The 25,864-nt window shown below is 37.3% G+C and overlaps 1 protein-coding gene across 3 annotated transcripts in view; it reads left to right on the plus strand.

Annotated features, from left to right (window-relative positions):
• Window positions 1-25,545, plus strand: part of VWDE (von Willebrand factor D and EGF domains) — a 39,663-nt gene extending 14,118 nt beyond the window's left edge. For 2 of the 3 annotated variants that reach the window (XM_061356483.1, XM_061356484.1), the window contains exons 7-31: window positions 283-427; window positions 1,107-1,321; window positions 1,633-1,706; window positions 3,640-3,913; window positions 5,315-5,523; window positions 5,951-6,936; window positions 8,138-8,274; window positions 11,158-11,313; window positions 11,871-11,975; window positions 12,315-12,429; window positions 14,056-14,306; window positions 14,421-14,640; window positions 15,230-15,367; window positions 15,968-16,030; window positions 17,520-18,197; window positions 18,509-18,604; window positions 18,691-18,786; window positions 19,289-19,384; window positions 20,676-20,771; window positions 21,063-21,158; window positions 21,656-21,751; window positions 21,851-21,946; window positions 23,199-23,294; window positions 23,850-23,953; window positions 25,402-25,545. In XM_061356483.1, coding sequence (XP_061212467.1) covers window positions 283-427; window positions 1,107-1,321; window positions 1,633-1,706; window positions 3,640-3,913; window positions 5,315-5,523; window positions 5,951-6,936; window positions 8,138-8,274; window positions 11,158-11,313; window positions 11,871-11,975; window positions 12,315-12,429; window positions 14,056-14,306; window positions 14,421-14,640; window positions 15,230-15,367; window positions 15,968-16,030; window positions 17,520-18,197; window positions 18,509-18,604; window positions 18,691-18,786; window positions 19,289-19,384; window positions 20,676-20,771; window positions 21,063-21,158; window positions 21,656-21,751; window positions 21,851-21,946; window positions 23,199-23,294; window positions 23,850-23,953; window positions 25,402-25,422 — 4,659 coding nt within the window. In that variant the 3' untranslated portion in view covers window positions 25,423-25,545. Of the gene's footprint in view, window positions 1-282; window positions 428-1,106; window positions 1,322-1,632; window positions 1,707-3,639; window positions 3,914-5,314; window positions 5,524-5,950; window positions 6,937-8,137; window positions 8,275-11,157; window positions 11,314-11,870; window positions 11,976-12,314; window positions 12,430-14,055; window positions 14,307-14,420; window positions 14,641-15,229; window positions 15,368-15,967; window positions 16,031-17,519; window positions 18,198-18,508; window positions 18,605-18,690; window positions 18,787-19,288; window positions 19,385-20,675; window positions 20,772-20,995; window positions 21,159-21,655; window positions 21,752-21,850; window positions 21,947-23,198; window positions 23,295-23,849; window positions 23,954-25,401 lie in introns of those variants that run through there. The other variant, XM_061356485.1, reaches the window with a different exon arrangement.
• The last annotated feature ends 319 nt before the right edge of the window (window positions 25,546-25,864 follow it).

Consider the following 25,864-nt stretch of genomic DNA (forward strand, 5'->3'; position numbering starts at 1 on the left):
GCTCCTTACCTTCCTAGCTAGCCTTTACTCTTGCCTTTTCCTTATCCATGTCCCTTATTCCCACCTCTTCAATATTCTTGTATTTTCTGTAATGTGTCCTCATCTTTTCCCCAGTATGCCGCTGTGCTTCAGACCATCTAAATAAGCCTGATGAAATGGAGCAAGCCATGCATCATGCCATTCCATCTCTTTAGGTTTTTATACTGTATTCCTGCAGCAGTGCTGTAGTGCTGTAGTTTACTATCAAAGCTTGCGTTTTAAGTACATTTTTTTCTGTGCTAGATACATCCAGAAACATATGATATATCAGAAAATGGGAAGGAATACAGACTGGCAATAGAAAGTAGCATTCCTATTCCTTGTCCTGAGTTTAGCCAGCTTGAAGGTGACTGCAAAATCTCTTTAGCATTGCATACTGTTGATGAAGGTAAGTATTATACTGATTTTTCTTGCATTTTGTATATTTAATGTATTTTTCTGATTATTCCTACCAGTTTTGTTCTTTGGAGAAGCTGTTACATTGTAAATACTTAAAAAAATGTTAAAACAAAATATTCACAGGCTATATGTACTGCTGATGCAAGTATGGGAGAATGTGTCCATAATCCATTACTTGTGAGCAGGTGGTTTTGGCACCTATGAATATTGGACCTATACTCTTTGAGTAGACAGAATGCCCAAATGCTTGCAAACTTTATAATTTGGTTCATTTTGTTAACCTGTTGTGTTGCAAATGTTGTATATGCTGCAGTCAGTAAGTCCTCATTTTTACTATTACTACTATTTTCTGTTGTACTTTCTCAAGCCCAAGTCCTGTGAATCCCAGGAGGAGCTTTGCCTATGCAGACAACCGTTTTTATGTCACATTAGCAAGCCTATCATGATTTCCGTTTGTCTAGCAAAATGTAAAATTCAGAACCATTTTCTTGGGTGTGTGTGTATGAAGATGTAGAGAGGGGAGTTTGCATGACCAGACACAAGAAAAATGCATAATTATTTTAATTTATTAAAATATTTGTAAACAAGTTAGTAACTATATTAACTAGTATACAAAATGTGACTTACTTAGCAGAAAACTCACTAATGATGTGTTTTTATTAAAACAGGTAAAGAGCAGTTAGGTTTAAACTTGGCTCTTTCCTCCTGTCATGTGGATCTTCTCCAGAAGCCCTGCAATAACGGAATTTGTAGTCAAGCTGTAATTTATTTCACTGCTGTGACAGACTTTATGCAGGATGGAGACAGAATTACCAGAATTGCAGTCGAACCTATATCCAGTGAGAATTTCCTGTGGAATGGCTATGTTCCAGACAGCACACAGGTTGAAAATCTTCATGCTAAGCTCTGTAAACTGCCCAGACATGTGGCTGATGTTAATGAAGCTTCTATTCCAGTTACAACTTGCTGACTCACATCAAGATTTCTAAGTGGTCAATTTTCCATTGTTTTGTTTTAATTGAACTGCTGCATTTTCGTTTGAATTATTATTATTATTTACATTTTAATGTTGACACAACAGCTCAGATTGATTATAATATTTATTAGAGTGTAAACTAGTATCATAAAATAAAATGCCTGAGTCTGTCTAGTTCCTAATCTGACATTGCTTACTATGTGCTTCTTGTTTTGAAGATTAGAGTAAAGGATCTACCCACTGCCTACTGCTACTCATTTACTGACCCTCATATAATTACATTTGATGGAAGGTAATCACTAGATTGCTGCTGTTAATTTTAAGTGTGTTGGCATTTTTTTTGCAGGTGGTTTGGGGGGGGGGTTTGATGTATTATCTATCTGCTTATTTATCTGTATTGGTGATTCAAGTTAATTGCACTCTGTATTTTACATTCTTTCTTGGATGATAAGAATAGCTATGCCAGTTATGATGATGTTTGAAATATTTGTATTTCTAAATGCAAGTTTTGGGTTTGTGACAACAGGGTGAATCAAATGGATTATTTAGAGGAGTATGCTGAGAGAGTAGTGGTTGCTGTACAGTCCGTTGACTATGAAAGAAATGTTCTTAAATATGAACAATGATAAAATGATTGATTAGACAAAACTGTTTTAGTGCAAAAGTGCTTCCAATCTACAGCATAGTTTCCCTATTCCTGGGTGTCAGTATCTGAATACTTGCAAGGATCAAGTTGCTAGAAGTTATCTGCTGTCTGTTTAACATTGTGCTGAGTTCATTAATAGCACTGAAAGCGACCTATTCACTGCCATTACTTGCACATCACTGACATTCACAAAGTGAAGACAGCTTCCTTGGCCAAAGCTGGCATGTTTTTGGTATGCTTCTGTCTTTCAGAGTGTTTCTAATTCATGGAAGGTGTCAAAACAAACACATGCTTGGGACTTAAGTACTTCTGCTGAGCAGAGAATGTAATTCTTCAAGTGCCAGGGTGAAGAGCAGGATATGTGGCCTCAAAATAAGAATGTTCAGCCCACAACTCCATTCTTCTGTGAAATTCATAACAGAAGGGAAAAAACAAGTTGTAATTGCTTCTCTGATAGTGCTGTGACTAGTAATAACCCCAGTAACTTTGTTATTATTATCATGATCTTGTGGTTCCTCCTTCAGTGGAAATTCTAGGGATGGCCTGACTGAGCATTTTAACCATTATGATCAAGCTTTCTTAGGAAGAAATGATTTTTCTGTGATGTGCTCCAGCTGGAAGCATAATGCTGAGGGGAAAGAACTTTCTTTTAAAGGATGAAGTCTGTTGCTATTTAATTTCACAAATTGAGGAAACATATATTAAAGGAACTGCCCTTGTTGAGTCTCGAGTAATCCTACGCAGTCCCAGTAGGGTAGCCATCTGCAGTGAATCGCCATTCTGCAATTAACTGTCAAATGCTGTTTATAGCTAAAAGGCTGTTAACTTGTAGCAAAAGCTGGGATTTTTTTCTTTATTTCCTCCCCCTCCTTCTCACCACTGAATCATTAAATTGGCCATTTTAACCTTGCTACAGGGAACAGGTGCCTAACCCTAAGGAAAAAAATTAAGTCCTTATTTATGGGATTCTATCCATGGTTTTCATCTTAAATAATTTTCAAATCTTTGTGAAGAAGCACTCCCTATCTCCGTCTTATTAAAACAGACCTTTTTAAAAGTATGTGACTTTCTGAATCATTTTGTAAAGGGTATTTACATGGTTTTCAGGAGCTGCCTTCCCCCCCTCCCCCCCGCACACTGCTCTGTATCTTATTGCTCTTGCTGCCTAGGTGCACAGCTGTAGAAACACAAAGGTTGAGAAGTACCCTCAAGTTCCCTTTCATAAGCACTGTTAAAAAAACCCTAAACAGAATGGCAGTGGCTTCATGGTTGTGTTTCCATTCACAACCATTGTCTACATATACTCATTATCATTCTTTTATTCCTTATTTTTCTGCTATAAACAGGTTTCAATTTTTTGATTTAGATCTCCACAGAGGAAGTCATGATGGTGTTTGTTCAGAACAAAGTAATGTATTGGTTTGTTGGCTGAACTGTTTGGGTTTTCTGATGCAGCAAAATAAGTTGCACTATCAAAGTTCACCAAATATTAGAAGTCTGTTATAAGATGAAATTGCTGACATGTTATACCACTATTTCATAACCAAACTGATATCACATGCTCTTCTTTTGATTCCAGGCCCTATGACAATTTTAAAAAGGGAACATTTGTTCTTTACAAGAGTACGTCTCGAGATTTTGAAGTTCATGTTCGCCAGTGGGACTGCGGAAGTCTTCACTACCCAGCATCCTGCAACTGTGGCTTTGTTGCCAAAGAAGGAAGTGATATAATTGCATTTGACATGTGCAGTGGTCAGCTACACGAGACACAGCCGCGCTTATCTGTAATAACTAGAGACACAACAGGAAGCAATGTTAGAATCACTGAATCCTACCTAGGAAGAAAAGTAACAGTAAGTAGTAAATAATTGCTTGTGGATGTAGTGGTTATCTCTACAGTTATTTTTACCAATTCACACCAACTTCAGAACTAGAACATTTTTCATTTTCTGCAACTAAGCAATAGCATAATGTTTATTTTACAATCATAGTCCTTTGGCTAGTGTTTTTTGCTTGTAAGTGAAAGATGATGTTCTCAAAAGCTAGGATGTGTTGACATGCATACCTTTCTGGAACCATGTTGTCAACCACAGAATACAACCCTGTGGTGAAAGTGGAGTTTTCAGATGCAATATGCGCTTATTTAGAAACCCTGATGTTCCAAAATGGTATCTGTTTACTCTGTTTCACTCATGCTAATGTCACCTAGGAAGGCTGTGCATGCAGATAATGAATTATGCCAAATGACATCCACAGAATTAGAAGTGTAAATGGTCTTCCTAGATAATGCAGTCCTCAGTTAAAACGTTCACATTTACTTTTATAATTTCCTGTAGCTTTTCTTTTGTAGATAGAATTGCTGTATGACTCCACTGAACTTCAAATGAAGCAGAATGTTAAAATGAAGCCCTCAACTGCTCTTTAGTCACTGTTGGTCTGGAAGGCAAGCCATAAAAACAGATGTACTTTACAACTTGGGTTTGGCTATTGCTATGAAACTATTTTAAATATTTAACTTTTATCTGAAGCACTTAATCTGAAGACTTCAGATATGAAATAAGTAAGATGACATTAAGCAACTGAGAAATTAAAAGGATATTAGGAACAAGAAAAATTAAATTACTTAGTTGGATTTCTACAGCAAATTAATACTATAAATAGTATTTAAGCTTGCAGTTGATTTTGTCATTGAGGCTTCTAGTATTTCTTTCAAGATATTGTAAAGTTGCCTGAAATTAAATAGTAAATATTTGAGACTATTCTGAGCTTTGTTAAACATTTAGAATCAGCTTTGCAGGTAGAAAGTGATTCTATATTAAGCTACTAACACAGGGGATCATGTAGTTGAAAAGAAAGTTGGGAAAGATGCTGACAAAATCTATCCATATTATTAGAATCATTCTTTTCCATATGTTAACATGTGAAGTGTGAGCACCCCAGCTGATCTTTGATTCACTGTGGTTTTGCAGTCACTGACCTTTCAGAGTATACCTGCTAATGGTGGAAGAAGTTTATGGACCTATAACGCACCACCTAGCTGCCTGCTAAGGTTGAGAGGTATAGGGGTTTTATTTCCAGGGCTTCATGAGAAGAAATAATGAAATTTGTCAGATCCAGAATAGCTAGATCAGGAATTTGATGGGATGTCTTCGTATGCCTGTTGTTTTCCAATTGCTTCTTGCCAGCAAACATACCTCGTTCTGTTAGGTAAAATAAAAATGTTTCTTGTGATGATACCATGAATCTCATTTTAGGTTTTGTTTTCTTCCGGAGCTTTTGTTCGTGCTGATGTCAGTGAATGGGGAATGAGCATAACACTGAGGGCACCCAGTTCGGATTACAGACATACAGTGGGACTCTGTGGCACCTTTGATGGAAGTGCAGAGAATGACTATCACACCACAAGTGGGGTAGAAATCCCAAACCACGCTGATGTTCCTTCCTCTTTTATTAAGGAATGGAGGTAACAAAATACTTCTGCTTCAATCAGATGTCATCATTTTTGATTCAACCTTTCCTTCAAGCTCTTAAGAACCTAAAAAAAAAAAAAAAAGTTTTTAAGTTAATGCTAGAATGCTGTTGTTACTTTCCATAATGAATTGAAGATTGAAACTGAAGTGCCAAAATGGTATTTAAATAGTAGAGGTAAGATTAGTTTGAGTAGATTTTGAACAAAGTATCAAGGTATAAAGAAAATATCCATTCTTAGTTCTTCAGTTATAAGTTACTGTCACAGTTTTGTGATTTGGCTGGTCTTTAAATATAGCTGTATGCTGCAGATTCTGTGATCTATGAAATATGAAATAACAAAAAGCAAAACAAATATCACTGGTTTACTAAAACAGTGAAAATAGTTCAGATACAGTTTCATCTTTTTCTTTCTTCTCTAGAATTTCACCAGGAGACAGCTTGTTTGACAAGACACCTGCTTCTTTAACATCTTCTAGAAAAATGGTCTTTTGTGACTGTGCACTTGAAGATACTGGACTATATACATCAGTGAATAAACTAGAGACAGTTTCACAGTCAGAATTTTCTCTGTCTTGTAAAGAAAGTGAAAATGGTAGATTTCTTTCTTTGATACCAGGACTGGATGTCACTGCTGAGTATCTTGGGCCCGTCAGTCTTGTGAAAGGCTTAAAGAAACGTTTGTCTGCACATGAAATGGATTCATCTTCACTTCTGCAGAGGGAGGATAATCAAACCAATCTTCGTAAAACATCACTAGGAAACACACGTGTCTCTGCAACCTCAGTGGGAAATACTGGTGTAGAAAGAGAAGGAACTTCAAATTCAGGCATTAGAAGAAATTCTCACCGTTACAGTAGTCATCTTGACAAAACTCAACCTGTTACAAGTAGGGGGAAGCGCCAAAACTATTACGAATACCATTCGGTATTTCTATTCCAAAGTCTTAGCCAAACAGACTTAGAGGGATATAGTTACTTTTTTCCAGAGGACTATGCCACTGACACAGATCAGAAGTTTCTCCCTTCTTGGCCCACACCCTCTGGCCTCACAGAGCCTAGCGCTTTGTTACTATGCCAGCAGGCAATAGCTAATTCCAGTATAGGAAGATCTTGCAGTGGCCTTCTTGGCCGGCGAATAGAGGATGCAATCGATATGTGCGTTAAAGATTTGCTGCTGAAAGATGACCTCACTTGGGCAGAAGCTTCCTTAGCTCTTCTAGAGAATGAATGTGAGAAAAGAGTTTTAGAAGAAATAAATTACAACCAGCAGGAACTTGAAGGGTCAGTTGAGAGCCTGCTTACAGCATTAAAATGTCCCAGTCTCTGCAGGGGTAATGGGGAATGTACAGAATGGGGCTGTGCATGTTTTCAAGGCTACAGCTCATATGACTGCAGCATACTGTCTGGTAAGTGGGGTAGAAAAATTAGATTTATTTAATAATGCTCTTAGTGTGTCTGCAACATGCTTTTATTTTACTGCCTTTCTCTCCTGCTTTTGTATGCCAACAAGGGTTCCCTGCAGTGGCCCTGTTCATTATCCAGCAAGTTCCATTTTAATACAGCCACAATTGTTTTCTGTTCAGCGTTCTTGTTTCCAAAGGGCAAAACACAGGCTTAGTTTCTAGTGTGTCAGATTTTAAAGATTTACCACTCAGTGGGTTTGCAATCCAGAGTATTGCCCCAAGAAATCAGCAATGTTTCCACATGCTGTCTTCTTCAGGGAAGATCTGCCATGTCCAACCGTTCCCTGATTTTTTATAGTGTATGTGATTATTTATTTACTGTAAGTGGGATGTTTTTCTCTCTGATGATGTTACATCTCTGTAAGCTAACTCCTAGATATGGTGGGAGCACAAGTGATGTTGAAGAAAAAAGTACAACCAAGAGAGCTGGGCATGTTGGTTTTGTTTTGGGTTTGTTTTTTTTTCCACCAAATAAGACAGTAAAAATTCAGTAAGCTGGTATCCTGGAAAAAGAGGAAAAGTACTACAAAAGTCAAAACTATTTTGAAACAAAACCTGTTAATATTTTGTTTCACAGTGGTGTTTTTCTTTTAGTGACCTATTTAAAAGCAAATAGAGAAAGAGATAAGAGAATGATGAAATATTTTGTTCCTTTTGAAGTCAAATAAAAAGGCTTTGCTCATGAAAACTATTTTTGAGTGTTCTAATCTTAGCCAGTTTATTTGCTGAAATAATGTCACCTGAGATGTGGTGGTTTTTTTTTGTTAAACAAAAAATTCCCATTACAAATTATTGCATAACTGTAGCATCTCCAGTATCTACTACTAGGGCCTGAGTCTCATTTAGATTTTATTATGCAAGATGACCAAGCAAAACACATATTCAAAAGTGTTTGTTATTACATGAATTTTTTCTCTTCTTCATACTACTCAAGTTCCAAGAGAAGACAGAAGCTCAGCTTTAAAATTAAGATTCATTTTAACAATAAAATATGTTTCTCTTTATGAGTTTCTTCAGATAAGTCCAGATTTCACTGTTTGTAGTTTTCTTAGCTGGATAAAGAAATAACACATGCTGCTTAATGTAAATGCATAAGAATGAGTGAATATACTGACATTCATTGTCTAATCTCTTCTCTTTGAAGCCCAGGCTCCAGAAATTACAGCGCTGGAGAATGCTGGGCTGTGCGATATTCGACAATATGACTGCACATCAGTGAGAGCTTTTGGACATGGCTTCAGGGAGTCACTGAGTCTGAAATGTGAAATTGTCAAACTACAGGTAGGTCTCCCTGAGTAGTAACAATCACTTTGTAAACTTCTTGGAGAATGAGGGAAAAAAGTCTAACATACTACTCGTTGTTGTGGGTACGACCCAATGCTTTAGTAGGAGGTAAAAGCAAAGGCAGTCTGCACTTTGCAGCAAACGCTCAAGTCTTTGCAAGACTGCCATTTCCTCCATGATTAGAGAAATACAAAACAACAGGAATGTTTAGCAGCCGAGAGGGAGATAACTGCATATAGCAGCTATCCATCAGAAAAGGGCAAGGGCAGCCCTATTAGTAACAACCAGTACATAGTTGTTCAGATTTTTAAGTGCTTATGGAGAGGAAGTGAAGTACCACTTCTTTGAAAAAGGATGGCAAGGTTAAAGACATTATTAGATTTCTGTCTCAAATCTAATGCTTGAAATAGCCCTTTTATAAACATAATAAATCTGTTATGAAAAGAGAAAGGCATTTTTGATGTGTTGTCCATTTCCCTGGGGTAGAAGCCACAGCTATTTAATGATATGTGTCAGTTGTATACCCCAGGTTTGAACAGATTAAAAATGTCGCACTGCACAGAGAGACTCTTGTTATTCAGATCTAGAATTTGCTCAAGGCAAATTTACAAGAGGTTTACAAGTGTTAGCCTGGAATAAGCAGTTGGCAATTACAAGGTTTTATGTCACGTTAGACGTGAGAATAGAAACAAACTTCACAGTAAAACTGGGTTTCATTGATGTAATGATGCTGGGGGTAGTTGGTGAAAGGGGAACCCATTCAATGAGAAAATTTTGTTCTTGAGACAAAAGTTTTCCTCAGCTAATTCCAGCAGATGCTGAAATGATCTTGACAGATAAAGCAATGCTGGCTATAGATTTGTCTTAAACACAACATGTATCCACTCATCTGCAAGCTGGCTTGAAATGATAAAATCGAAAGTTTACACTCCATTAGGTTAAGAGACTGTTAGACCAATCTCACAGTGAAACAATTATTTGGAGTTCAGTTATCACAGTTTGAAATGTCTCGGATTTAACTCATGGCAAGCTATTCTGATATAACAGTGTTTGTGGTAATGTATTTGGCTCCCAACTGCAAATACTTCCTATTTTATTGATGGTCTTCTGTCTGACAAGAGCCAGGTTAGAAAATGAACACTACTGTTACTATCTGCAGTTGAGGAGAAAGCTGGGAATTTTTTCCTTGAAAATACCAAAGATGGATATTTGCATTTATTTGTTTTGTTTTATTTAGTTTTGTTTGTTTAATTTTCAGGCTGGAGTAATAGTGACTTTATACAAATGTCAATGGACTTGCAACAGTAGAGAACTCCATATATTTTAAGATTAAACCTAAATGATCAAAATTTCATAGAAGAGGCATTTTGGCAGAATTTAGAGCTAATACACTGAATTTCATATTTTTTTATATTTTAATTTCTGAAAGGTTAAATCCATTGTCCATGGGTGTCCCACCATGTTAAGGAGGATGTAGGTCTCATACTTGATGCTAGAAGAAATGTTTTAAAAAATTCTATATTGAAGTACCTCACAGATGGATGGTTACTGCACAGCTCTTGATAGAGGTTTGTGTAGGATGTCACCAAGGAAGCTATAATTAGACAGACCTAGAATTTACCAAGATTTTTGTGAAGGATGAGAGTGTGTTTTAACCTCAGTTAACACAGTTTTAGTTCCTTCTTTCTTAAGTTAAATTGAAGAAATAAGTTTTTTGGTGAACCAAATGTGCTAGAAAATAGTAGATCTGAAAGTTTTTTTATTGTGTTTTGAAAGGTTAATCTGTTTCTGAAAAAATTATCTGAACTTGCCTCCAGCTCCTAACAAAAGGTTTCTGGAGAAATAGACTGCATCACATTTCAAAGGTTATAGTACTAAATGCGCTCAAAATTACATATTTGGAAGTATTTAGCTGTTACATTTTTACTCACTGTTGCTGTGAATTCCTTAACTGAGTATAGGATGAAAGAAAAACAAAATGGTTGGTTGGAACAAAACTAAGTCATATGTTTTTCCAGAAAAAGCTTTTATTTTTCTTTTATTTTTCTGTTTGCAAGAAAAGCAAAACAAAACAAAAATAAAATGCCAAGCCTTACCAGCAGATGACTCCCCTTGTCAGGATTGGGATTGCATAAATATCGTGACTGCCTTCAGTAACTGAAAAAATGCACCAGCTCAGTAAAACCTATTCAAGCTTAAAATTATTTGATCTTGCTGTTGATTCTTTGTCTGGATTCTTACTTCCATCTAACTTTATTTTCAGTATCCTTATCCCGGCTTCCACATCAACACTTCAGTGAAGTAGTATTCTCATACCTATTCTGTTACCTTGAACTCTCAGGATAGATCCTTGGATGACTTGTACTCACTGCAGTTTAGAAGAAACATCTTCGGGGTTAATGGTATAATCTGTTGGTTTGTGCAGAGGGCTTAATGGCTAGCTGCCAGTATTCCCCCAGCACTCAGAATGATACCTGAGCCGTGCCAAAAACGTCATCTGTTCCTTCAACTAAAGCTTGTCCTCTCATGGGAGCAGAGATGGAGAGGGATAGAGGCACTTATACGTCAGATCACTGCTGTTAGAGGATCACCCACTGCTTAAACCTACCATTACTCTCCAGCTGGAAGAATTGCTTGTCCTTGGCAATGCAGTGCCAAAGAGCCATGTGGCAGGAAAGACTTCTCTGCTTTTTCTTCCATGGGAGCAGGCTTATGCAGAAATCTATGTGTGCAAATAATGGCATTTAGTATCGCCTACTGTATTCTAATCCAGAGACATTAGATTTGTCCAAACTATGCAATACATGGGTGTTTTACTCTGATAAAAATATTTTCTTACTGTATTTCACTGAAAAACGGATTTTCTGTCTTAACATCTAGTATAGCGATGGACAATGGATTCCTGGAGAGCCTCTGTCTATGCCAGCTGCCTTCCAGAATTCCAGGACTGTCGACTGTCAGTTACCAAGTGATGGCCAGCAGTCTGATGTCATGGATGTGGTTGATGATAAACCCATTGCCAGGTGGCAAATAAAGGTACTTGCAGAAATTTCAAGTATTCACTTACAGGTGTTCCTATTGAAATGAAAATATCCTGCCATAGATATTACCCTTTTTAAAATGGTACTAAAGGCTTGCTTGGCTCAGTTTCATCACCCAAGCTTATGAGTTGAGTGCCATTTGAGAGTGTTCTCCTCCATGGGGGCCCCAAGATGTGCCCTAGGACCTAAAAAGGCGCATGTTTTTCAAGGATAGAAGTTAAAGCCCACATAGTTACCCTAGAGCATTTCAAATTGCATTAGACATATTTATGAGAAAATTGATTTGAGCCCAGTCTACTTGAATGAATCCTTGTGTGAGGTCAATAGAGCCTGCATGCTATTCAATGTACTCTAAAGTAGACACCTACATGTGGTCAGTCAAATATCTGTTTAGACTTATTGGCAGTATTGATTAGATTTCTGATGACTGTTAAGAGTTTAAACAGCTAAGTGTAGGTATCTATCAATGACTTGAAGCTCATGTTAGCACTCCATGCTGGTGATACGCTGATACCTGTATGGGTTAATCCATTTTTACTGTACATCTTGCAGATTTCTAATGATGGATTCATTTATAGCAACTCTAAAACAATGGTACTGTATGATGGAGCCTGTCAGACATGTGAACCACAAGAACCTGGCTTATGTACATTAAAGGTATGTATTTCATTATTCTCTCTGTTTATTATGAAAGTAGGCATCATTTCAGTCAGAAAAAAACCCTAGAAAAAAGAGCAGATGTATGCTGTTATGGTTTCCAACAGGGAGTTCCCATGCACAGAAATGCTAAGGACAGAAAGGGAAGCTGGGATGAAATAAAGTACTTCATATAATTACCAAATAAAACCAAGCATGCTGTCAGTTGTTTAGATTTAAAAACAACTTATTTAGTGGAAGTGCAGATAGATTAGGTTTTATTTGACACTTTACAAATGTATCCAGTTTTACCGTTTAATAACCAAAAATTAATGAATCACATTGTCATTTCTCTAAAAGGAGAAAACATGCAACATAGATGGTCTCTGTTATGGTGAAGGTGACACAAATCCAACCAGCCCTTGTTTACTCTGCAGACCTGACATATCAAAGTTAACTTGGTCAGTTGTTGAAAGTAAGTTCTAAATAGTTTTGTGGATTTGTTTTTGTTTTGTTGTTGGCTTTTTTTTAATAGCAAGAAGTTGTAAATATACTAAGTTTTTATATATGTGGAAATAGTAAAGTTCTAACTAGTTAAGTTCTTCATTTAAAATCTAGTACACACAACTTTAACTTGTAATTTGATCTTGGTTTTTCATCTGGTGTTTCTCCTAATTTCTGCTGGTGATATTTTGTTTTCCAGACCATACATGTAGAAATTGGCATCCTCTTCATCTCTCCCAGTAGCCTTTAAAAATAACTAATGAAAATTTACCGCTCTCAGCCTAATTGACTGAAGTGGTTTGATATTTGGCACAGCTACATCCACAAATGTTTGTCCTCAACATTTAGGAATAAAAGCTATTTTCCAACAAATTATTCTGGTACCAAACAAGAGGAGAACACAATTAAATGTTGTGTCATTATTTATTAGCCACTTAATATTTGGACATAATCCATATCGATTCTGTGATTCTAAATACAAGTATTTCATCAGTGTTTTCATGGGTAAATGCGCTGGCAAGACTCTGCCTGAGTTGGAAAGGGTCCTGTGTGAGTAGAACTTCTTGTCAGCAAGACAGGTGCCTGTCTTGCTGAATCTTTTCCTAGTCCAAACTTGTGCTAAAAGCCTAGGTAGCTATAACGATTCCAAAATAATGAAACCTGAATTAAATGAATGAAATTAAACTCATCCAACAGTCAGGAAGTCAAGGGATTTCCATCGTACAGCCATGGACTGTAATTCAATATTGCCAAAGTCAGAAATGGAAGAGCCAAGGACCACAGCCTTTTCTCCAGAGTGGCTGACATTTGGAACAGGGTGTCAGAATCAAACTGCTGAAACACAGATTACAGCTTCTTCTCCCTTCATGGTTTCCTGCATGGAGCAGTCATTTCACTGTAACCCAAAATTTAGCAATCTTAATCACCTTCCAATGTTCCAGCTTCAAAACTTAAACCCTCCCCAGGGCATCTGCTTCTCTCTTTCACAGATCTTGTCCTGGTCTTGGGGTTTTATTTATTTGTTTTCACCTGGTGTTCCTAGAAATCTAGTTATTCCTGCCAAATAGGTTAGAGCTCAACAGTGGAGGCATCTTAAATAGACTAAGATTACCAGTAATCTGTTGTACAGTTCAAATCATTCCTAGGAACAGTGAGTGAATTACCTATTCCATCACCTCATCTCAGTTTTGCCAAGGTAGTCACTGCAGCCCATTCCCAAGTACTGCTTAACAATGTCTGTTCATTTGTTAATGGAAATAGCAATCACCACCTTTTTTTTTATGGCTTCCTGTACTTCCATCTGCAAACTGTCTCTGCGTAGTTAAAATACAGCATTAAAATTTGATAAATTCTGAATTCTTTTTATGCCTAGAGGCACTGCATCTTTACAAGCTCTTGTACTGAATAAGTAATTTCTTGGTTATGTTGTTACAGTTTTAACAAAAATACCTAGTGTTTTCCTTGTGCTATTAAATTACATTAGAATGTAAGAGAAATAATTACATGTGACTTCTATAATAGGAAGATATGCTCCTTTTAATTTTTATAAGTATATTGCCACTTTGCTTAAAACAGGGACATATCTCCTTTGTTACAGACAACCAGCCTCCAGTGCTTGAAAATTTTCGGGGTATGCTACAGACTTTTTATGGAGAAGATTTTGTGTATCAGTTTTTGGCTTCAGATCCAGAGGGCTCTGCTATTCATTTCACATTGGATTCTGGTCCAGAAGGTGCCAGTCTTTCCCCATCAGGTCTCCTTTTGTGGAAAGCTGTGTCAATGAATCCCCATAAATTAACATTTTCTTTGACAGATGACTGCAGTGCAAAGACTAAGGTAGAAATAAAGGTAATGCATATTACAGTAAAGTGACACCCACCAGTAAGATGTTTAAGATATCTAATTACAAAACTCAGTACTAGTTCATTAAAAAAAAATTGTCTTATTGGGCATGTCTTGTAGGTCAGTGTAAAATCATGTGATTGCCTAAATAATGGCTCATGTGTGACAAACATTAATTTCCCACCTGGAAGTGGAAGATATCTTTGTGTGTGTGTGGCTGGATTTGAAGGTGATCTCTGTCAAGTGAATACTGATGACTGTAAACTTAACCCGTGTGGTATTGGCAGATGTGTGGATGGAATAAACAGCTATTACTGTGAATGTCCACCTGAACTTCAAGGTAAATTGATACTTTACTATCACATTTAGTGATAAATAGGAATTTCAAATTTTATGTCTATATTGCTTGGTGTTTTGTTGGTTTTGTTTTGGTGTTTTGGTGGTTTTTTAAATTTTTTATTGTAAAAGGGTTACTGATAGAGTATGAAGAAATTTTATGGTCTTGTGATAAAGTTATAGGACCTACTTCAAGGTTTTTCTTGCATGAATACAATGGTTGTTTATTTTGTGAAAACAAATTTACATTTTTTTCCTCCACACAGATGGACTCAGCAACATGGTGAAACATAGGAGTGATGAGTTTTGTTACAGTGTGATTCCTCCTATGCCCGCAACAAACATGTAGCCCCACAGCCCATCTTCTCCATATTCCATAATAAGCAAGATACTTATATAAGATGAAAAAATGTGAATAGCAAACCTAGTCAGCTGTACTTATTACACGGAAGTGATGTGTTGCAATTGATAGATCCCCTTTTTATATTTCAGCACCTGCATATATTAGAATTGTATTCTACTTTTATCTTTTAAAAACATGCTGTCAAAGCCTAGCGACACAATATTATTAAAAAATCTGTATTTCAATGCAGGTAAAAATTGTCAAGATGATGTAGACGAATGTATATCCAGTCCTTGCTTCCCTGGAGTGTTTTGCTTCAATACTTTTGGTTCTTACTATTGTGGTCCATGCCCAGATAATCTGCAAGGAAATGGGAAGTTATGTTACGGTAAAATTACTTGTTTTACAGAAGAATGCTGTTAACTTACTGTCCTTCAGATAAAATACCTTTTGGTTGTGCTTCATGTTTCTTACAGAAATTTAGAACTCTTTTCAATAGTGAGCAAACGAGGACTGTGTCTCTGACTGTTGGTGGCTGGGACAAAATCTCAGCTGATGACAGCATCAGACTGCACTCTCACTTAGTTCTAAAACACTTCTCCAGGTGACTAGAAAAAATAGGTACAAAATACCCTGGTTTTTTTTACATCAGATTAGGATGCAATGAAATGTAATATTTTTTCTGCATTATTTTCATAATGTAAGCAGTTACTGCTAAAATATTTTTCTATTTGATTGCTTTAGCATAGCTTAACATTGTGTAACTATTTATCCAAATAAAGGCACTTGCCAAAAACAGTGCCCAAAAATTTATTCAGAATGCAATTACTGAATAACTTGTGTTTTTAAAATACTCTAAAGAAAACAATTTTTACTCTCACAGCTTTCTGAATTTTGAGTAATTTTTAGGTACTAAAACTTCAACTGTAATTTATTTGCAGCTGAAGCAAAAGTAACAGCTAATGTTCCTTCACATCTTTTCTTTTAGAAAGCTTTGAAACCACTAATGTTGAAAGAAAGCATTCCACAGGAGAAATTGGAGGGAATAAAGGTGATGTTTTTCATGAAGAAAATGGAGTTTCTGATTCACATACTGATAAGCATATAGCTGGCAAATAAAGGTTCTAGTCAGTTTTACGTTACTCGCTTTAATTTTTCAGTTTGACTCTAATTCGTTATTGGTGGTTTATTCTAGTCTGAAAAATTAGTCTGAAATGTCAATATCAACAAATCCCTTAGGTTAGTCAAATAATTTTATTGACAGTGTGATGTATGACACTCTTACAGTTGCCTTTTGTTTTTGTGACTAACCACTGACATAAAATAGGCAGCATGGGGATAGGGACATCTGTTGTACGGGATAAGCAAAAGTTTGTGGCATTATGTTGAATGACATTTTCCTACTTTAATTCAAAGGAAAGGTGAAGGATATGGCAAGCGAATGTCTTAATTTCAGAACTCAGTAAGCGCTGTTGCTGGCATTTCCAGTTTCGTGCCTGCTGAGGCTTTCTTTGCAGGAAATTCTCATGTGTCTTTTGCCTTTATCTCTGAGTTGCTAGTGGGGGAGGAGGAAAACTCTTTTACTCTGCTGCCAGTGTTGGTTCATTCTTCAGTAGCTGTAAAATGGTTTGCTTTTCCACAGTGGGAGACAGCACTCATTGATACAATTTAGTAAAGTTTAACCTTTTGTAGACCATTCTGTATTACTGTAGTAAATGGGATTAGGGACTGAACTTAAGTAAGGTTGGATAATCTTCTCCTGTTTCATTCCGTTCTCTGTCCCGTAATGCTAAAAGCCCCGTATACAGCATTCTGCCATGCCAGGATTACAGTGCCACAACACAGCAGGCCACCTGCTTTTCCTGGGCAGAATAGGAAGAATATTTCCTTCATTTGGCATTCTTTTCCAAAACGAGGCAGAGTCAGTCTCTGTTACTTACAAAACATCCAACTAATAAAACCCGTATAGAAGCTTCAAGGACATTGAGAAAAATTTGGAGAACAAAATACGACAGTTCTTTTGCTACCAGGTGGTGGGTTATTCACCTAAAATACTGTCTGTCAATATGTATAAGCAGGTACATGATTGAATATCTGCTTCCAGGTTCCAGGCTTATTATTAGTGCTCAGGCACAGTGGTGAACCATAAGCATTATCTTTTCTTTAAACTTTGTTTCAGTTATCTACTTGCAAGTAGATGGAGCTGATAATTTGCTCTGACAGTAAAGCTGATTATTGACCAAGTATGGAAAAATCTCTGCTGTCAGCCTCATAGATATGGTGCATTCTCCTTATCTTCCAGCCAAGAAAAGACATGGTGAGAGTGGGAAAGAACGTAGCCAGAATACCTTGATCTTCTCCAGTTCTGCCAGTTAGTTCTACTCCATACATGCTTTCTAATGTAGCACATGGAGAGACTGTGAAGCAAACTGAGTGGGCTGTATGTTTTTCTGTTCAAAAGACATTCCCCATTCTCAGAAGGGAAAAAAAAGTCTCATAATATTCCTGTACTTCCCCCCCTTCTTTCCAACATGCTGTAGGTTTTCAGCAGTCGTCGTTTGAAAAGGATTTAAGCATCTTGAGCTATATTTCAAGCACTACAGGTGTCCCCGAGAGATTTATTTCTACAGAAGTAGTCAGTAGCAGTGCTCCACCATCTTCCACAGTAAAAGCCATCACTGCTTGGAAGTCACTTCATTCTCAGAGAAGTGCTTCTGTACAGCCTGCTGTTATTGGAAACATTGCTCATGCTCTCAGCAGCATCAGTGATCACCTTGCTAACATGGAAGAGAGTTCTTCAGTATATGCTGTGAAGCCTGCATCTTCACAGAGCCGTGTTGCATCACCTGAGAAGAAAATAAGGGCACAAGTTGAGGCCTACAGCTATTTTGAGACCAGCAGGAAGACTTCTAGCAGCACAAAAAATATAAGCAAAGGGCTGTCTTTGCAAAGCAAAGTTCTCAAAGGTGGAAATGCTTACAGAGTTCAACAACTGTTAGACAAGCATAAGGCGAGTCCTTTACCTTTTGGCCTTGTTGAAGTCACTGCCCCTCCAAAAATGCTTCCTGAAGAGCTGAGCGAAATAGTGATTCCTAAAGCAGTAACCTGTACTGATTTACCCTGTTTTCCTGGCGTACCTTGTGAGCCACGTCAGGATGGAGGTGTCAAGTGTGGTCGTTGTCCTTATGGTTATTATGGAGATGGCTTCACTTGCAGAGGTATTACAGATAACTGTACTAAATGCTTTGCAGAAAAGAATCTTTTGACATCTTTATAACTTTGTGATCAGTGAAATGCATAAAGTATTGAATTTTCTCATTTTCATTATTAATATTGGCATAGCCTATAGGTTTTTAGTTGTATGTATGCACTTAAAAATACTTTTCTGATGTGTCTCAGGGTCCCCTCTTATGGGAAGGGACCGGATGTATGTTATGTGATCTGTTCGTTATGTTAGAAAAGACAGTTGTGCTGAAACGCCACTTTCATTTTCCTTATTCCTTTCTTTGTTTTCTTCATTGCCTTTCAGCCAGATGTAGACAAACATGTGGCAAAAACATGGAGTGTGTGGCACCTAATACTTGCAAGTGCAAGCCTGGTTATAGTGGTTATAACTGTCAGGCTGGTGAGTATGGCATTTTGATTTGGCCTGTGGTAACTCATACCTATGAATTAATGATTTGAATATCCACAGTTAATTTTTTTGCACAGCTCTCTGCAGGCCTGATTGCAAAAACCACGGGAAGTGCATTAAGCCCAATGTCTGTGAATGTCGTCCAGGATATAGTGGCTCTGCTTGTGAGGAAGGTAAATGGAATGTTTCTCATTTTTGAATCCATAAATGCCTAAAGAATGCTATAGATAACTTCCATGACAGCAAAAATGTGTTAATTTTACTCTAATAGAATTCTTAAGTAACTCTGTGAGTATAGCTATGTAACGTACTTCTTTTATATCCACTCTAAGTGTTGCTTGTGACTGAATAGTCCTAAATTTAGCTTTCCAAGTAAGTAGAGGAGTTAACCAGTGAATGTAGATGCCTCTAACATAAACACTTTCAAAAAGTGGGAAGTCCTGTCTGGAAGTTGTCTTGGATTTCTTCAGGGTGTCCACCATTGTTGGGACTCCCTGTACTCTGTTGGCATTAATTAGTTGTTGTTAACATTTTCCTGTCACAAGGCATTGTATATGTCTTCTTATTTTATTGTCAGTTCTTTGCTCACAGTCAGTTATTAACATTTCCCTTTTTCTAAAGCATAACCAGTCCATGCATCTTTTTAGATTGAACAACATAATTCTCTATTTACAGCACATTGTAAACCACCCTGTCAAAATGGAGGCACGTGCTTGGCCAGAAATCTCTGCACCTGTCCATATGGTTTTGTGGGACCAAGATGTGATACGAGTAAGAAAAAAAGCATAAGGGAAGAACAAAGAACATTTCTTATGTTTTTCAGGAGAAAAAAACAAATTATGGTTTACATTTTTTATGCACTCTGTCTAATGCTGGTAATTGACATAAAACCCAATACACTTAGAAGGTTCCCATGCTTGGGCCTTTCCAACATTAGTTAGGTAGTATTTGCACATAACTTTGAAAATACTATGTGCTGTGAAAATTGCAAATAGTTCATTATTTATGATTTATGAATGTGGAACCGTTGAATATGTTGTGCATTATGATGTTACCTTCAGAAGAAACATAGATGTTTAATATGTCCTTACAGCTTTTTGACTTCTACCATCTTAAATTGGTTAGATGCTGGTGTACATTCAAAAGTTGGTATCAGGGAATGGCAGTTCAAAAAAGTTGGGATACATTAAAACTGAATTCAGAATGATATTATGGAGTCTTCTCCTTTTTTTTTTTTTTTACCTGTCAAGAAGACTGGAAAATTTGCTGAAAAATTGTGGTTAGTCTCACATAAGTTGTCTTTTGCACACTGAATTCTACATGCTGCAATTTGGCAGCTCCAGATTTTGGATAGATTTTGTACTGGTAATTTTTATTATTCAGAGAGTCCAAATTTAGACATGCTGTTTATCATTCCCGTAATGTGCCACTGCATTTTTGACCCCAAATTGAGAAAGTCCTTTGTTCAGCTACTTCTCAAATCCCAGGATTCTTTATTCTCAGTTTTTCTTGTTCTAGTTTCAATTGTGACCAAGAAAAAAAAAAGCTTCTCTTTACTAAGCTGTACTACAGAAAATGAGATAAGTGAAATGTTGTCCTGAAGAAGTGATTCATTGTTTTCCACAGCCATGATATTTTAATGTCTCTGGTTGTTAGTGTCATGTCACTCCAAGCATGCAACTGTACTTGCTGAAATGATGGAGGACATGTGTGAATTTTCTTGGAGTCCATCAAATCCATCATGTGTCTTAGTATTGAATTTTATTTTTTTTTCTTGCAATGTATTTCAAATTTTCTAGATTTTTAACACTGAACATAACCAGACCATGGATAATTGCATGGAAAGACATTTATTTATCTTTATATTCTAGTGCTAGCTTTTTGTGGCTTTGAGACTGAATTAATCTATTCAGGATTCCATCTTCAGTTACTGGAATTGTATGCTATTTCCATTGTTAATGTCTGGGAAAGAACTAAAAAATTAAGTGTAGTTTGTAACATATCTCTTTCTTTCTTCTCCCCACCTGCTGCCTTTGTTCTTGCCTAACTTCTTGGATGGAAGTGGTTTGCAACAGGCACTGTGAAAATGGTGGTAAATGCCTTACTCCAGACACCTGCCAGTGTAAACGTGGGTGGTACGGACCTACATGCAGTACAGGTACCACTCCTACAGCTTTCGTATTCCTCAGAGGGCATCTCTAGGACCTCCCATAGTTTGAAATTTGGAACCGCATGGCTCAGACAGCAGCAATATCTCTGTGTGTTAGTTGCTGCCAGCAGCACCTCTAGAATGTCTCATACTGATTCTAAAATTCTGAGTAAAGGTTTTATCTGAATGGTGTTACATGCACTTAAGTGTTTTAATTCCTGTCATTGCAACAGAAGCATGTATGTTATAGACTTTACTAGGATATCGTGCTTCCCACTGTTCCTGACCCTGTTTCTGCAGCAATGTGTGACCCCGTGTGTCTTAATGGTGGTTCCTGTACTAAGCCAGATGTTTGCCTATGTCCACATGGATTCTTTGGTGCCCAGTGTCAGAATGGTAATCTTTTTTTTCTTCCCCCTCCCCTCTTAGCTGCCATTATGAGGAAGTTTGTGAGAAAACATAGTTATCTTAACACAAAATTCACAATCAGGTCATGTATCTGAGAAGTGGTGCAAAGCAAAGATTAGATTATTCTTTTAGATTTTCTGGCTGATTCAGTGAATGTCCAAAGAGAACGGAGGCTCAAAAATTGTCTTGTCTTCTACTCAACTTTTGAGCAATATTCAGCCAGTTCCATTGCATATTAAGTACTCTGGTTACTCGTGTACATACATACAGTTACCAAACTTGACCCATTATTACCTGATTTTGTGTTTACTGTTGACATAGGCACTAATTCATATTAATAGAATTTTGATGAGATAGGCCTGATAGTGCTGAATGTCTCTACAAACAGTCAGAATTTTAGTGTTGCACTGTTATTTCCTAGAAGTGTATTGGTAAACCAAACAAAACGCAAACTCCAGCCTTTCCCTCCTGTTTGTATCTTTTAGCTGTCTGCAGCCCACCTTGTAAGAATGGTGGTCATTGCATGAGAAACAACATCTGTACTTGTCCTGAGGGGTACATGGGCAGAAGATGTGAAAAAAGTAAGGCAGTGTTAAAATCCTTCCAGGATCCAAAAGTAACCAATATATTATTCTGTAATCAGATAAATGTATTAACCAGCAGATTGTTTTGATTTTAAGGTGTCTGTGAGCCAAGGTGCATGAATGGAGGAAGGTGCGTAGGACCAAATGTTTGCTCTTGTCCTTCAGGTTGGAGAGGAAAAAGATGTAACACTCGTAAGTGCCTTGCAGTGAGGTATGGAGAACTGTACCTTAGAAGTAATATGACTGAAGGACAACTCTGTTCACACAGTTAATGCAAAGTTAGCACCAAAGAACTCAAGAATGAAAGATTATAGTCTATAACTTGGCAGGAAAATTTAGGATGGAGCACTAATACCATCCAGTTCTTAGGCTGAATCATGAGACCAAAGTATCTTTTAAATTCTTGTATATCAGATAATGTTCGCTTCTTTTTAACTCTTGTCCAAATAAGAAACATCTGTATTTCTGCAAAGAGCTCAGTCAGTGAAGTGAAAGAATTTCAGTTTGTGCTGTAGGACATGAAAGCAGATATAATAGAAAAAGAACTGCAGTGGAAGATTGGGAAACTGTGAAAACAGGGGGTGATGATTGGAATGGAAGATGCAATGAGCATCTTTAGACCCTCTTTAGAAATAGGACTATGATGGTAGCACAGCTGTGGGTCACACTGTATATTAATGAAGATATTGACAGTGCATAAATAAAATGTGGCAGCATGGATAAAACCAGTCTGCCTGAAAGTCAGCATGAGGATGAGTAGTAAAAATCCAATAGCTAAAGTGTTAGTGTCTGTCACAGCATCCACTTGAGGCTCCGATACTGATATGGCCAATAAGCTCTAATGGCATGGAGGGAAAACAATTTTCCCTGTATTACTTTCTGTAATTAATGGAACGTTTTACAAAAAAAAACCCACAAAACTACCCATATTAACAGGGGTGAGATATTCTTGGGTGCTGTGTAAGAGAGATTTGATTATCAGATAGTTAACCAATGAGAAATGATAGTGGTTTAGATTATGGCTTTATAAGCAGAGATGAACGTGCAGAAAAATGAGTCTTAGAAAATAATTTTGGATCAAATGTTCATGAGTTGATGTGTTAAGATGCATAACTGAGAAAAGATCTCTCACTAAGGTGTGGGGTTTAGATAAGGCAATTTGGAAAAAAATGAAGCTATTTAGTGGTGCTGTCACTATTTCAGGCTTTTGTAGCAATCTGTGATTCATCAAAACATCTCAGTGCATGCTCTGGATGCAGGGCTTTTTGCTCATAGTTGCTTGTCTTCTTTAATATCCTCCTGAACTTAGGTGGCTTTTCAGTGAAGATGATGCGACTCTTTTGTATGGAAGGCACTTAATCTCTTGTGGGCATCCTGAAATGCAAATAATAAGTAAAAGTAATCACTTGGGGTATAACCAAACTTTGTGATGATGTTTGTGCAGCGATCTGTCTTCAGGAGTGTGGGAACGGTGGAGAGTGTATTGGGCCAAGTACGTGTCATTGTCCTCCGCAGTGGGAAGGAATCCGGTGTCAAACACGTAAGACCGATGTGACCTGAAACCTTTTGCTTCAACACAGTTACGAATGCTTCATCCACACATAGTAACTAGGAGTCCTATATCCTGGTTGTATTTTAACCCAAATCGGTGTCAAAGGCAGGATAAAAAGTAGCGATTCCTCTACCAGTTCTGAAGACTCCGGACTGTGATGGTAATCTGGGGCCATGGCAATATGTGGTGGCTTGCTGTAACACAGTATGCTGCTGCGACAGCCTGAGAGGCCATTGCAATAGCTTGAAGATTCATTAAACCCCACCTTACTCACCTCTCTTGCCCAGTTGTGTGCATGCCCTCAGCATGTTCCCATATTAAATCTGCATCAAAGCATAATGGGGATGGGGTAGGTATAAGAACATTGTTGGCTCTACATGACTCTGAAATCTTCTCACACTGAGGCATGTTTCCCAATGAAAATACCTACCATATTCTCAGCTCCTATAAACAAGCAGAATAAGCGTATAGAGATAGTAGCCACTTTTCCTTCACCAAGTTGTTTTCAAGAATAAAGCCAAATATGTACCTCTCCTGTTTTAGCTGTGTGCAACCAGAAGTGTCTGTTCGGAGGCAGGTGTGTATTGCCCAATGTATGCTTGTGTCGTCCTGGTTATACTGGAGTCATCTGTGGCAAGAAAATTCAGGTACGTGTAAAGTCAAAACACCATCACAAATACAGCTATTTGGCAATCATTATCTAGTCCACTCTTGTCCAGTGAAACAGCACAGAATACACCAGATGTTCTTGTCCAATTTCATTTCAGTCTCCAGTGAGAGTAAATTCATAAAATTCCTAAGAGCTATTCCAGTAACTTACTGGCGGTAATACTCACAGAACTGTTCTCAACACTTAATGTAAATTCCATTTGTTTCAAACTAAGCTAATCATCTCTTGTCCTTCTCTAAGTGGCTGCAGCAGGAGTTGATAACTACCCTCGTACAGTCAATAATCTTTTCTAGTATCTGGCCCCCTTCTAGGGAAGACTATCTCACCACTGATTGTCTTAGCTTGTGTTGAGTCAAGCTCTGATCTTGACTACAATGTCACTCAGTTCATCCCTGCTTTATACAAACTTTCCTCATCCCCAAGTGTAACCTTGAGAATAGCATTACTTTTCTGCATTAGAGTGAATGATGACCATTTCTGGGCTTTGTCATGTAATCTGTTGTATTCCTTTGCTTGAGTGCTGACAGCCACTCACAGAAGTAATTTAATGAAACATTTCATTACAGTTAAATCTTTTGGATGTCTGGGGTAGAAAGCGTTCTGCTCTTCTCGAATCATCTGTAATGTTTCTGTTCTCTTAATTTCAACATACTTAGACACTTTCTGGTGCCAGCAGGATTCATTTGGTGGAGCTGGGACATAGCCTGGCTTGATACAAGCCCTGTATGCTGGCACTGTTCCTTTATATTCATCCTTAATTCTATGCCACTATTCAAACCTGTACTGTGTTTGTTTTTAAAAACAATTCAGTTATTTGGTCTCCAGCATATTCTATCCTTCCCATCTTTCATTCTCTTAAGTACTTTGTCACATTATGTCTTGTAATGTAAAACCTATACTGTGGCTGCTAAATGTGCAAGCATTTTTAGTGAGAAATGGGTAGAACAGGGAAGAGAGCAATGGTTTAACTTTCACCCAGCCTCAGCTCCTCCCAATTAAGTCTACAGGGAGTTCAGATTGTTTTTCTACTTCAAGTCAAATATATGATGCCAGTACCACTTGTTCATACACGTCATGAAAATATAAAACTACACATCCTATAATGCGAAGACTGTAACGTTTACAATATATATTTCCAAAATGTGGCCTAAAAAAAAGGAAATAGTTTTTATTATCATCCAAAGCACTAGTACATTTTTAACCTAGAAAATACACTGCTGATCAGACAAAGCTGTGTCATACACTGACCAAAATGGCATAATTTCTTAAAGGAATAAACAAGCTCTATGCACAAGTTTAACCTAATGCGGTATTTTTGCATAGCAGGGAAGCAGGAATTTATTGAGATTGTTTCTTAAACTTTATCGTAAAACAGTGCTGCGTTATTAAAGTTTCTTTTTATATTTATTTGTTTTTCTCTCCAAGGTACAAAGACATCATGGTTGAAGAAAAAGAAGTGTATCATCAGTTGCAATGCTGCATGTATGAGACTTGAAAATAGCAAAAGGGTTGAAGGCAATTGCAGCATTTATTTAAATGAATATCCAGAAGCATTATTTTAGATGATTCATATGGTTAGCTTCAAAACAACGATGTCGCAGTCGTTAAAACATATGTGTATTTCTACAATTTTTTGCTACCTCATGCAGAAACCCCAAAGCCTCTGATTATTCTCTGGGCTCACAGATTTGATGAATGATTCAAACACAAAATTCTTCAGTTTGTTGATGTAGTCAGTGGGGCTATGAGATTGTCCTTGTGGGAACAAGACTAACAGCTGCCAAATGTCTGTAGGAAGGGAGGCAGCACATCATCACTTGTGAATGGTACCTTCTGCTTTTAAGCAGTGGTTACATACGTATTATTGGCTGTGTACAGAAGAAAAAGC

This window comes from Neopsephotus bourkii, unplaced genomic scaffold (genome assembly GCF_033783945.1).
Source record: "Neopsephotus bourkii isolate Nb327-2 ecotype Australia unplaced genomic scaffold, CSIRO-AGI_Nbou_v1 NB_855, whole genome shotgun sequence".
NCBI lineage: Eukaryota > Metazoa > Chordata > Aves > Psittaciformes > Psittacidae > Neopsephotus > Neopsephotus bourkii.